This window comes from Protopterus annectens, chromosome 8.part1 (assembly GCF_019279795.1).
Source record: "Protopterus annectens isolate FY-2018-M chromosome 8.part1, PAN1.0, whole genome shotgun sequence".
NCBI classification, from domain to species: Eukaryota; Metazoa; Chordata; order Ceratodontiformes; family Protopteridae; genus Protopterus; species Protopterus annectens.
Genome location: NC_056742.1, coordinates 110,211,355 through 110,225,358, shown reverse-complemented (window position 1 = coordinate 110,225,358; position 14,004 = coordinate 110,211,355). Strand labels below are relative to the sequence as shown.

General features: G+C 37.2%; 1 protein-coding gene across 1 annotated transcript; it reads left to right on the top strand.

The window, feature by feature from the left end:
• The first annotated feature begins 8,336 nt into the window (after nt 1–8,336).
• Nucleotides 8,337–11,292, top strand: MC1R (melanocortin 1 receptor). The gene has a single exon (XM_044081729.1). The coding sequence runs from the start codon at nt 9,486–9,488 to the stop codon at nt 10,476–10,478; it is 993 nt and encodes a 330-aa protein (XP_043937664.1). The 5' UTR covers nt 8,337–9,485; the 3' UTR covers nt 10,479–11,292.
• The last annotated feature ends 2,712 nt before the right edge of the window (nt 11,293–14,004 follow it).

Below are 14,004 nucleotides of genomic sequence, written 5' to 3'. Positions count from 1 at the left end.
TGGGAAACACGTAGAGCTGATTGGCCTGCCAGAGGTAAGCTCAAACAGAAAATGTAAACTGTAGTGTCTGGTGAGGGGATTGAACTAAATAGACAAGAAAACTACTCTAGAAACATGTTGCAAATCTCTTGAGGGTTACAGGAGATTATAAGTTACAATATCGCTTAGCTCCATCTACTGACATCGTTAAAATAAGGTTAAAAGTGAAGATAAAAATAGAGGGAGCATCTATTCATTTAATGTACTGAATGCTTTGAACAGGGCAGTGGGAACTAACAGAGAGACAATACAGGAAATGGCCGCTGTAGGCTGCAAGTGCACACACCACAAGTAGATTGCAAGAAACACAGCTATACAAACTAAATATATGCATGTACAAGCTGAGGTGGGACACCAGTTGGAAAGCCTTTTAATGTCTTCCTTTGGGGAGAGTAGGTTAGCGTAGCAGCTTTACTGAAGGTTGGCATGGCAGCTTTACTGAAGGTTGAGGGAACAGTTGCACCTGTGCGAGCTGAAAAAGAGGTAAAAAAGATAAGTAAAATGAACTGAACAGTGAGGGTTAGGTGAAAAAGGACAGGAAGGAGAATAGGAATTTAGTCTGAGAAGATTCAAATACGTATGAGGTAGGCAGAAAGAAGAGGATGGGAGTGTATCTAGAAGGGATAAAGTAGAAGAGAGAAGGGAACAGGAGAGCAATATATTCACAGAAACCGTATCTTAGTAGTTATAAAAAACACCATATCATTCGCACTTCACTCTATGGTTAAGTAGCAAAATATTATTTCAGCAGGAATACCATCAGCAGATATACAACAATGCAAAATGGAATACAATTGAGAAGCATCGCCCTAGCACCATTTCTGAGCTACAGAGGACAGCAAAAATATGCACGGCTCATGCTGAGAGCAACAACATTTTCTAATTAAAACACTAGGTGCACATTCAGTACATTAGAATTGGCATAAATCTGTGATATCACTCTTAAATAAGATGAATACAGGTTTACCAGCAATAAAAATGTGACATCTAGCTTTAAAATGTGATATCTAGCCTTAAATAAGGAAACTATAGTTTTAACTTAAAGGCGTATTTATGATTGATGCTGTAGTAACAGAAAGGTATGGCTGGTAAGGCTGAGGGTATTAGATGGTAAAATACAATCTCAGACCTCTGCTGTCCTTTAGCTTATGTCATTGCATTTAAGACTTTACAATGCTGAGTAAGTGTGCAGACCTCTACTGCTCTTTAACTTTATCTTGAGGCAGTGCAGGTTACAATAACACAGTACTGTGTCGTTTCCTTATTGCTGTATAATTTTAAAGCCTGAAACATACACAAGAGGCAGAATGAGAGGGAAATGTGGTGATGAGCAGCCAGACGTAGGGCAGGTCACTCAGGTACATTCGGCTAGCAGTACAGAGACTATTTCAAGCTTACATGTGTTTGAAATGTTACACAACACCTAACAATATAGTGCAGTAAAACGGGCCAAGTGTAAATGTAATTGTACATATGCTTGGGAAACACCAACAACTGTTATTAGAGCAATAAAATGGAAAAATACAACAAAAATAAGCAAGGTTACATATGTTCACACTGAGACTTACTGGTGGGCGCATAAGCAGCCTACTGCAGTAAAATCTCATTGCTCTGTTATAGGCCCACACCCTTGCTTAATGTAGACTATAATATTGTATTAACTACAAACATACACTGTTGTGAATGGAATATTTAAATTTAATTGGAATAAACAAGATCTAAAATATTTAAGAATAAAATTTCAAGTGAATATAAAACTAATCATACAAAGTAATTTTGAGACCCTCGTGGAAATACTAAACATTTAACTAATAAATGGAATAATCTTTATTTTTTATTTGTAAAAGACTAACTTTAATTACAATAATATTTTGCTTAAGATGTTGTATATATTTTAAATAACAGCTCTATTGCCTCATAAGATTATAATAAAAATTTTAGAAATGTTAATGATTTCTTTCTTTGGCACCTCTCAAAGTGAAGAACAGCATATATTAACCATATTAGATCTTGTCAAAGAGGTATAATAGACTTTCCAGACATTGAATATTATGCTATAACAGCATTACTTAATGTACTTGCATATAATGTTCAGATTCTTCACATCCAGGTCAACAGAACTATAACACATGAACAAATATGTCATTTCTCCATTATGAGGTATAATTATAATCCAGTAAATATAATTAGCAAGTCTTTTATGTTTTTTAATTTATCAATTAGATTGTGTTTTTTTGAGGAAAATAAATTCCAGTTATTTAAACATCATTCTAAAGAATATTATAAATAATATCTACAAAAATTCCGACCCCTAAAACTGGAAATTTATACTCTTCCCTTTTAACTTTATAAAGAATCAAAGTTATATAAATATGAGGAATGTAAACGATAAGAATATAACACTATGGGTTGATTGTTTCGAAAAAATGGAACTGATGTCTATAAATAAACAAGCAAATATAATTTGGATAACATGGAGAAAGAGAAAATATACTACATAATGTACTAATTCTAAACAATAATAAACAGAGAAATGTTCTAGAATAATTCAACTATCTTGCCTCCATCATTAAATGAATGAGAGATCACAAAAAAGTTTGTCTAAGCTATACAAATTGATTGTTAATAACAACAAGAATATTATAAAAGATTGCTGGAATTTTCTTGAGGCCAGTGAGCTGGATGAGTTAAAAGATGAAAAGAATAAAAGTGTATTACTGTAGTTTATGTTAGAAAATTTTCATTTGGGAACACATCAATAGAATATTTATTTACACCTTATAAAATAAAATTGAATAAGACAGACTAATGTTTGTTTTAGTTGCAAAAAAGAAAGTCAATTTGTAGCATATATTTTTGAATGTAGAGACTTGCTAATATTTGATAAGAAATAACACACTTTTAAATGTTTATGGACACATAATTGCAATTCAACAGTGCTCATGAATGTACTAGTTCCAAAGAAGTTAATAATGATCAGTATGTGAGGTTTTGGAGTATAATTGTTGCTACTAGAAAAAATATTACAAAAAAATGGAAATATGAATCTCCAACTTTGATGATATTTTGAATTGTCCATTATGTTATGCAAAAAAAGAAAAAAAATACATAAACAAAGAGATTCTTCTTCTTCTTCTTCTTTCGGCTTTTCCCGGTTAGGGGTTGCCACAGCGGATCACCTGTCCGCTTATGATTGGCAGTGGAGTTTTACAGTGTCGAGTTGCCAGCCTGGTGCCCAACCTTCCACAGAAGGCACACACACGCACACACTCACACCTAGGGCCAATTTAGAGTGTCCAATCCACCTACAGCATTACAGCATGTCTTTGGTATGTGGGAGGAAACTGGAGCACCCGGAGGAAATCCACGCAACCACAGGGAGGACATGCAGACTCCACACAGAAGGCACCCCAGCCGAGAATTGAACCAAAGAACCTCTTGCTGTGAGGCAGCACATAAACAAAGAGATTAAAGAGTGAAATTAATAACAGTAGATGTTGGAACGAAATAGATGTCTTTTTAAAAATTATATGAAATGAAATGTGGATAACTGATTCGCTGGCCTGAAATATTTGTATTTTGACTGAATTGTAAGAAAGTTTATTTAAGTTTTTGATTCCTTCCTTTTTTGTATATAAAATGTTCAAACCAATAAAAGATGTTAGAAAAATAATATATAGTAGTTGATTTGATGGTAGTCCTAAGATGGTGATTAGAAGATGGCTGGGTAGTATTACTTTCAACACAAGGAATATAGGTTGAACGATGGGAGAGTATCAAACAGTGATACAGATGTGAAGTGTAGACATTGAGGGTGTCACATTAATATGGGCCATTGAAAAGACAAGAGGATACATGGAGATTCCTGGGTAATGATTATTTGAGAATGATAGAGAAGGGAGAGTAACAGTCTGTATAAAGGAGAATATCAAATGTAAGATCAGAGAGCAGGAAGATTTCCACCACATGAAGGAGGTAAAGGACTGGGCAAGGTCAGAACCTAGGATAATTCCCTTGGGTAGTCATGTGACTGGTGATTACTCAACCCCAAAGTGATTTCCAAAAAAATAACTTGCAGAACTCCGAAATGTAACAAGGACAAAGCATAGCTACTAAATACAGTAATTTAAAAGCCTCAGTATCACCTGAGGCTTCTTAAATGATTGTTGGTATTCCACTTGCACAATATCAACAATTAGAGACTGTAACCCGTAACAGCTTGCATCTTGGGAAGAATCTCCCTTCACTCAACCAAAGTTATGGCTCTAAGTTTGGAGAACATAAGGAATGATACAGTTTATCATGTTCCAGGTATATCCAGGGAAGAGGAACACAGAATCTAGGAGACAATAAAGAATTAGGTAGGATAAATGTGGTAATACTGACTGAAATAAGAATATGCCACGAACAGTTTAGGAGATTCTGAGATCCAGATTACAGTGGAAGAGAAAGTTTCTAGGGGCCCTGGATAAGCAGGGGTTCAGCCAATTGGTGCTGTACTGTACCAGAAAGGATTGTATTCTGGAAGTGGTGCTAACCAAGTTAAAGGGGCTCATGGATGTCCAGGAGAAGGCAAAGTTATCCAACAGTGATCATGCCAGTTTGAGGAGTAAGAATATAAAGACAGAAAGTACCATGCTAGATTTTAGGAGATTGTATTATGCTGTGCCTTGAGGGAAGATCAATGAAGAGCTAGGACACTGGGAGAAAACTGAGGCAGCAAACAAGGTATGAGAGTGGGTCAGAGACTGATGAACAATATACTGGAGAAATTGCAAAAAGTCAAAAAGAGGAGGAGGCTACAAAGGAATGCAAGGTTTAACAATCTAAGTTAAGACTATACTATGTGAGCAGTGAAAAAGTAGATGGGAATGTGGAGGATGCATGTTAGAAGTAGAATAACAGAAAAGCAGCAAAGGTGGTGAGGGCAGAAAAGGTACAAACTGAATGAGAGGTGTTAGAATAGATGACAATAGGCAGCGTGAAATATTTTTAGATGATTGTGTCTACAGCACAAAGGAGTAGAAGGAAATACTTGACCACACTAAGCAAAGATAGGAAAAGGTCACAAAAGGTTAGGAAAAGGCATAAGTACTAACTGAATACTTTGCTGCAGCCTTCACAAAGGGTATCAAGGAGAGTGCGCCATGCTGGGAGGATGTAGGTCAGAGTTGGGAAGACAGAGACCAAATACAAGGATAGAGAGATTTCAGGTGTAAAGAGAAGTGGCTCCCTTTACAAATGATAAATCATAAGGAATAGCTGAGCTGCATTTCAATCCTCAGGAATCTGGCCAGTGTGCTCCAAAAGATCACTGGCAAGAGCAAAAGTGCCTGGGAACCCGAATAGAGTACATGTGCTGACCTTGTATAAAATGGGAGAAGGAAAAATCTGGGGAGCTACAATTCTTTTAACTTAATGAAATGGATAGACACCATAGGGAAGGCCTGTTGCTTCTAAAGAACAGCAATATAAAGGATAGAAATTAAAAAGATATTCATGGCTAAAAGGAGCTACTAGTCAAGGCTGATCTAGTTTTATGACTGGGTTGCAGATGAACTTAACAAAGGATTGCCAGCACACATCATTTGCCAAGACCTTGTAAGCTGACCCTTATATGGATAGCTCATAGGAAAAGTGGTGGTGCTGAAAAAAGATCAAGATGACAGAACTGGACAACTGCATAACTGAATAGTATGACACAGAGGGATGTGGTGAAAGAAAGGATGTTAAAATATGGAAAGTGTAATGTGGAGTATCACAGAGCTTATCATGGGTGCAGTACTCTTCAGTGGTTTGTTTCATACCTGTTTGAGGGGAAACACTAAAGGCTGAACACCTTTGCTGGTGATGCAAAACCAGATGCAGCAGTGGAGGATGAATGGAAGAGTCTAAGGAATGGTTTGAAAAGATTGACTGGGTGGGCAGAAAAGTGTAGTCGAGATTCATTGCAGACAAATGCAAAGTACTGCATTCTGGCCACATCAACCCTTTCACAAAGCATCAGCTAGGTGGACTAGAAATGATGACATCTGGATTGTCCACAAGGCACAGTGTGAGAGGGCTGTGTTAGCAGTGAGCAGAATGCCATGGTGTATCATGAGAAGAATAGACTTCAGAAGAAAATAGGTAATGCTTTTACTTTTCAGGGACTTGGTCAGACTATTTCTTGGATACTGTCTGTAGTCCAGGAGGTGGACTGGTGGAATTATGAGAAAAGTCATCAGAAAGATTCACAAACAGGAGAGGAAGTGGTTTTACCAAATTTTAAGAGTTGGAATTCTTCTCACTAGAGACCAGAAGAGACAGCTGAACAACATTATTTCAAGTAGATGTGAACAGATAATCCTGAAAAAGAAGGACAGAAGGTAGAGAAGTGGGCACAGGCTACAAACTGTAGTGACTAATAACTCCCTGAATCTCCGAAAGTACTTTTTCAAATAGTTGCAGAGCCATTGAAGGGATCAACAGAATGAGTGGTGGGGATGAAGTTCACAAGGATATTTGAGAGGGTATGGGACAGGAGGAGAAAGTATGAGAAGGAAGGTAGTCATGGAGGAGAGGGAGAATATTAAACTTACTAAAAGGGTAGCCTAGATTGGCTTAATATATGTCAATAATCAAATGTAATGCAATATTCAGCTGTGGGAAAAACTGAAGGCAGCACACAGAGGTTGCCTTTATGTAATCAGGTATCACTTAAGCATTGTTATGGTTGAGTGGGCTGCCATTGTCTATGCTAATGCACGAAGAAAAAGAAGAAAACTTTTGCCAGCAATGCCAGTCTAACAAGTGCCAATCTCACATGTGTTACTATAGCTGATGCTTCCTCAAAATAAAATCAAACAGTGTTCATTCATATTATTTAGGAGTCCTCCATTTTAATCAGTAAATGAAAACATGAGTTTGGACTTTGAGAAGTTTCCTAACTTCATGAAGAGCTCTGTGGTAGACAAGCTGTCCTTTTGCAAGTTTCTGCAAGTATAGACTCTGGCAGTTAGAGAACGCAAGTATGTCTATGAGCTTTTAACAAAGTACCTCATGTAGTCCAGGGTTTGATTCTCTCGCCCTCCATCTGCTTAGTGTGATTCTGAGCAAGTTACTTAACCAAGTAGTGCCCTGGGGCAACTTGGAAATTGGACTAGGTCCCGTAATGGTCTGCTGGACTGCATATCTAGTAACTTTCTATGACCTTATTTAACACAGAGACTTTAGGCAGTGAGCTGCTAATAATTCATGCTGTAGTGCTGGGCTGGAATCCTTCAGTCTCCATTTGACAGCTGTACAATTCTGAGAAAGATAGTTAACAGACAGTGCTCTCAGGTCAGTCCTGAAATGAGGCAACATGGCTTAGTGAGTTTACCTGGCTAACTCAAGAAGTAAATAAATAAATATTACCTTAAACTGCACAAACAAATCCAAGCTATTTAGCTACAGCATGATGAGACAGAACCTGAAATGCTTAACTGTGTGACTAAGTCATGTCCAAGCAGAGCTCAGAACTGAATCCATCTACAAAAAGAAAAAACAAGACTCTCCATAGAGGGAAGAATATTGTACTTACCATCACTCTGTTTTAGTCCTTCATAGGCCCACCAGAGTTACTACACACTCACTGAAAAGTATGCTGTTAAGTTTCAGGTATACTGCAGCAAACAGATGCATGAACAGAAATAAATGATTTTGCTCTAACTACAGGCAGCAGAATTAGTTTGTAGTATGAAGCCAATTCCTGATAGCCTAAGCTATACTTGTCTTGTTTAGATATGGTTTAAAGATGCTTTTTCAGGATGATTATAAAAAATGTACACTAAGTATTGCTGTTACATGCAAAGTGCCCCATCCACACTTCAGCACACTGAACAGATTGGGTCAAATGCTACATTTTGCTGTCTAAGATATGTCTTAATAATGTTTACTACAAAGAATAATTGTGATGTAAAGTTATGATTGACCTTACAGACCAATGCATTTCAGACAGATTTGCATAAGATGTGACCAAGAAGCCTGTAGGTTGTGGACAAAGTTTTCTCATCAGAGTTTTTAGTGCCTTAGAAACTCTTTCATAATGAGTTTCATAAGCTGTGATACTGGAAGATTACTTATTAGCAAACAACGATGAAGTCAGCCTTCTGGAACAAATACTTATTGATGTTTCATGGGCTGTTTCCTCAGATCTTGTTTTTCTCAAGAATTTATCATTGCCGACATGGATCTGAAGGGATGTCATGTGGTTTGCCTCCTGCTAGAGGCAGAGAGGGTGTTAGATGATGCGAAGGATGCGGCTGAAGGGTTTAAAACAGGGGTGGAGAACAAGTCATTGCATTGTGCGAAAGGTGGTGAGTGCTCTTGCATATCACTCTTATCCTGCTGTTGTCACTGTTGTGTCCAGACAAGAGGTAAATGCCCTGTTTCTTGAGTTAAGAGCATTACTACATCAAGGAAACCTGTGCCACTGCTTTAGACACACCACGGCTGTACTGGTTACCTACAATATGTTACCTCCCCGAAGAGAGGAAACAAAAAAGATCCCAGTAAAGGACAGTAACAAATACAGAAAGAAGGAATAAAGTACAAATCCAATGAAACGAAGCTTGAAGAGCTCATAAACAAAGAAATGGAGAAGCTCAAAGAAAGTACAACCAGGAACCAAGAAGAAATAATTTTATGAATGGCAACATTTCATATACAAAACCCGAAGCAACTAGAATGCATAACAATCATATGACTGATGCTGTCCTCCAAAATATTTCATCTGTGCCACCTAGAGCAATACAGTATGCTTTAAACTTCTGAGTATGCAGTCACTGGTGTCTTGGATGTTCAAATGCATACATGTATCCTAAACAGAAGAAAGCTCTGCAACCAAGAGTGCAATAAACATTTTTCTGTTGTAAGCCAAGATTCAAAATCTGTCTGTGGTCTTATTCATTTACTGAGGATGTGTAAGTGCTGTTTCTTATATTTAAAAGAAGTATTTCCTTTGGGGGAAGGGAAGTTTTTCTTAGCACTTTATCTGATATGATTGCAAAGGAACAAGCCCTTTTGAATGAAGCTACTGTTAATAACTAATTTGCTGCAGATCAGGGGAGGTGGTGATCTTATGCTGTTTTCCCTTTTGCAGTAAGATGTTGTTTTACAGGGGTTATCCCGGGCAGTGTAAGAAAAAAGGAAGAAAGAAACTGTAGAAGTTGTGCTACAACTAAAGCACATATTGTTTTTCTTTTTATTTTCTTTTAAGAAAAATCTGCCAATTTTATAGGAAGATTCAGCCTGTTTATTCTTCACTCACTCAAATATCTTCCACTGTAACATACAGACAGGACATCTTCGTGTGGGGAAAATGTTATAGACACTGCATGACCTGAAAAAAAAAAGAAAAAAGGGTTCAAATCCGTGAATATTTGTTTGGATATTAAAACTGTTTTGAATGCAGATGGGGAAAAATGTCAACATCAAAGGCAGAAACTATGAATCTCTCCACCACCTCTCCTTTGGGACAGCTGTATATGGACTCAGCTCAAAATGTCACCGACAGTTACTTCAACAGGACAGACAATGCCTCATCAGACACAACTCAGGGCAAATGCTACAAAGTTATCATCCCAAATGAGTTATTTCTGATGATTGGCTTGCTGAGTCTGGTTGAAAACATACTGGTAATTATAGCCATCATTCGAAATCGGAATCTGCACTCACCCATGTACTATTTTATCTGTTGCTTGGCTCTGTCTGATATGCTGGTGAGTGCCAGCAATGTAGCAGAAACACTTGTGATGGTCATGATGGATCACAGCATTCTGGGTGTGTCCCCTAATATCCTCCATCAGATGGACAATGTGCTGGACATGATGATATGCAGCTCACTGGTGTCATCGCTCGCATTTCTAGGGGCCATTGCAGCAGATCGCTACATTACCATTTTCTACGCACTGCGTTATCATAGCATTATGACTACACGGCGGGCAGTGATTGTCATCACTGGGATCTGGGTTGCCAGCATCATTTCCAGTACTGTTTTTATCACCTTCTCTCACAGTATTGTTGTCATCATCTGTCTTATTAGCTACTTCATTATCATGCTTTTCATCATGGGGGTACTGTACCTGTACATGTTCAGGATGGCCTACATTCATGCCAAGCAGATTACCACACTCCAAAGGAAACGCAGTATGCACCAGGTCACCAGTATGAAGGGGGCAATCACCCTCACAATACTGCTAGGAGTTTTCATCATCTGCTGGGGTCCTTTCTTCTTGCACCTAACCCTAATTGTCACCTGCCCAAAAAACCCCTTCTGCACCTGCTTCTTTAGCCATTTCAACCTGTTCCTTATTCTCATCATGTGCAACTCACTCATAGATCCTGTCATCTATGCCTTCAGAAGCCAAGAACTCTGGAAGACACTCAAAGAAATGGTGTTGTGTTCCTGCTGGTAGGACGTAATAAAAAGATTCTGTAATGCACCCTGCTGCTGGATGACAGGTGCCAGACTTTGGGTCTCTATTTTCCAACAGCTAACATTTTTAAGTGACTGTGCTGTACATACATATTTTTAGATCTCCAAATGAAATGTCATATGTCATCTGTATTGTTAGTATTCTCTGAAGGGGACTATGTTTTGTGAATTCTAAAGGGATGCTGCTAATCTTCTTTGCATGATGTTTTCTAATATGCATTTTATGCTTATTACTCGTTAATGTGCATTAATATTATTTGTTATTATATATGACTTCTTGTTTAAAACAAATGAAATGCATGTTTTTGTACAGTTCTACTCTACTAGTTAGGATCCATGAACTGCACTTACTGCATCCTTCCAACTATCATAAGCTCTAACAATTTACCTTTTCATTATAGTGAAGTTTTAACTGTCTGTATTTTTATGCATAATGAGGAGTCTTACATGTTAAACTGTTTTCATATTTATGAAACATGCACTGAAACATTGCTGGCTGATGCAAACAAATGAAACAGTATGACAATAGGTGTAAAGTTGACTGCCTTCATTTAAATATTAATTATTTAAGAAAGTCTCACTAGACAATGCTGTCTGTTTTCAGGTGTGGTCTGTATGAACTGGTCTGATTTAAATATTTTCTCAAAATCACGAACACTGTAAATGAAGGTTGTGGGATATAAACTCATAGTTGCAGACTGTAATTTAATTGCATCTCATTTCCTTACACTATTACAGTTGAAAGCAATATAATTAAAATACTGCTTATACCTGTATAAAATGTAGTACGTATAATATACTGGAAATTAAATGAGAGTTATTCTGAAACCTAAATGGCTTAATGATGTCCACTGAAATCTGTTCTGCAAGTGTTCTCCTTTTGGTAAGATCTTAATGAATTATGGGTGTAGCCAGGCATACTCTTTGAACTTTAAACTAAACATTTTTCTTTACATCACTAAGAAATATTGAAGTGTTTTCAGGCTATATTATGTCTACAACTGTCTAAACTAATGCCTCTAACAACATATATTTAACTTATTTACAGAGGGGATTGCTAATGTAAAAGCAATATCTTTAATGGTTTTAGAGCGAATTGCTGAAAATAATTGCATGCAATTATTAGCTGCTAGAAGCAACCTTTTGAAAGTTGTGTCCATTTTTTAAATACCAGGTTGGTAGGGGGGCAGCAAAAAGAGTTTGAGAGTGCAACATGGGATTTTCTGATTACATCCCTGTAATGAATATATGTCTTTGATCCAGCTTAGGTTCTTTCAGAACTGCAGAAATTCTGTGTAAAGTATGTAAAGTATAATTTCAGAATTAATAACTGCTCATGTTCATATATCTGATGGCAGCAGCCTTAAATACTTAATATCTCTCTCTCTCCTTAAATACTTAATCTCTCTCTCTCTCTCTCTATATATATATATATATAAATATCTATGAATAAGGATGCAGATTAAAAAAGTTAAGATAAATATGCCATGTAAGCTTTTTCATTTTAAAGCAAGTGGGGCATTATTCCTGTCACGTTCCTGTGTCCATGTTCGGGCTCACAATAGAATTCTACCAAATACAAGAAACGGAGAGACGGATATTGAAGGAAAGATGGAGACAATTCTTTATCACTAGCAAGTCTTGACACTTGTAAATATGGTCTTATCACTCATACTATGTCTGTAGGTAGCAGTTAAGAAGAAAACCTAACAACCATGCCTGGCATTTTATTAAAACACAAAGCATGTGCAGCAGCGACAGATGAGTCTGTAAAACCATGCAGAGTTACTGAAAAATAATAAATAAGCCAGTATAATGTATAAGTTATACAGGGTGGCAAAGTACATTACAAAATATTTTAACCAATGTAGTTCATATGAAATGCAAACTTGCTCACATGCTTTCTTCTTCCCCCCTTAATTCTTTTACAGGTTAAAATGACAAATTAACAGGTTATGTAGTTCAAAAGCCAGCATTCGAAGCAACTGACAAGTAACCTCCATTGGCAAAAATATATAGCTATAGTTACATCCGTGTGTGTGTGTGTCTGTGTGTGTGTGTGTGTGTGTGTGTGTGTGTGTGTGTGTGTGTGTGTGTGTGTGTGTGTGTGTGTGTGTGTGTAAAACTGTCATTTGGTAGAATCACATTTGGTCAAATCACATGTAATTGCATTTTAATTGCATGTATATATCGGATGTATTTTTGGGTTGAATTTTGAGAAATGGTTTAATTAGCTGAATTTTTTTGCAGAATGTATGTTGCTGTTCTTGATATTTTTTGTGTTAGGTAAAGTTAATGATATATTGATGTTCTTATTAGTTCATAAGGGCTAGAGCTAGTACATAGTGCAAGTTTAGGGGACTACGATTACCATTTCCTCTGGGAAATCACTGCTGATAAGTGAAAGTTAAAGATAGCAGTGAGTGATTTCATTGTTTTTTGAGATTTTTCTCTCTTCTCTGAATTGGTGTGACTATGAATTTGGTATATGTAAGTATGGGGGAGGCGTGTGTGTGTGTGTGTGTGTGTGTGTGTGTGTGTGTGTGTGTGTATATATATATATATATATATATATATATATATGTATATATATATATATATATATATATATATATATATATATATATATATATATATATATGGGTCTAACTGATAACACCGACATACTAAAACACTGACAACGAAATAACCAACACGAAAAAAACGACAAAGAAAGTTCAAAAACACGAAACGTCACATTCCTGACAAACCAAAATCCCGACAATCAACAAAACAAATACCTTTCCCGAAAAACACACACACAACACAAGCACACCAAAAACCTTACAAACCTACACTAAACCTTACATACACAACTATCTATGCACTAACCTTAACCCAAACCCTAACCCTAAGGTCCGTCACTATTGCACACTTACCTTACCCGCACCCTAACTCACTTAATCCACCCCTAACCCTCAAGTCAGTCACTATTGCACACTTACCTGACCTGCACCCTACCCTAACATCCGTCACTATCATACACTTACCTTACCCACACCCTGACCCTAACGTCTGTCCCTATCGCACACTTACCTTAACATGTCGGTGCTCTCAGCGCCGGGATTCTCAACTGTCCGTCTTCTCCATTGTTGATCTTCTGGTGTCAGTGTTCTCGTCGTCGGCGTTGTGCACTGTCGGCGTTTTCAGGTAGACCCATATATATATATATATATATATATATATATATATATATATTTTTTTTTTTTAAAACTCTGAACAAGAGGGGGAGAGGCATGCTCTAACAAGTTCCCTGGATTAGGACTCATTTAAACTGCTATACAAATAAGAAGCTTTTTCAAAGCACAGGCCCTGGCCGAAGCCTAAGTGCACAGCACTAAAGAGGTGTGTGTTTCAGCTAGGACTCAAAGTGAAACTAGTCTGGCTTTTCTACCATTAAGCTAATGAACCAGCTGAGAACTAGTCAGGGTCTTGAAGTTTCACAAACAGATCAATGAGAAAAGGAG

Excerpts from the sequence above, each read along its gene's own strand:
- MC1R (XM_044081729.1), top strand. The coding sequence starts at position 9,486 with ATGTCAACATCAAAGGCAGAAACTATGAATCTCTCCACCACCTCTCCT.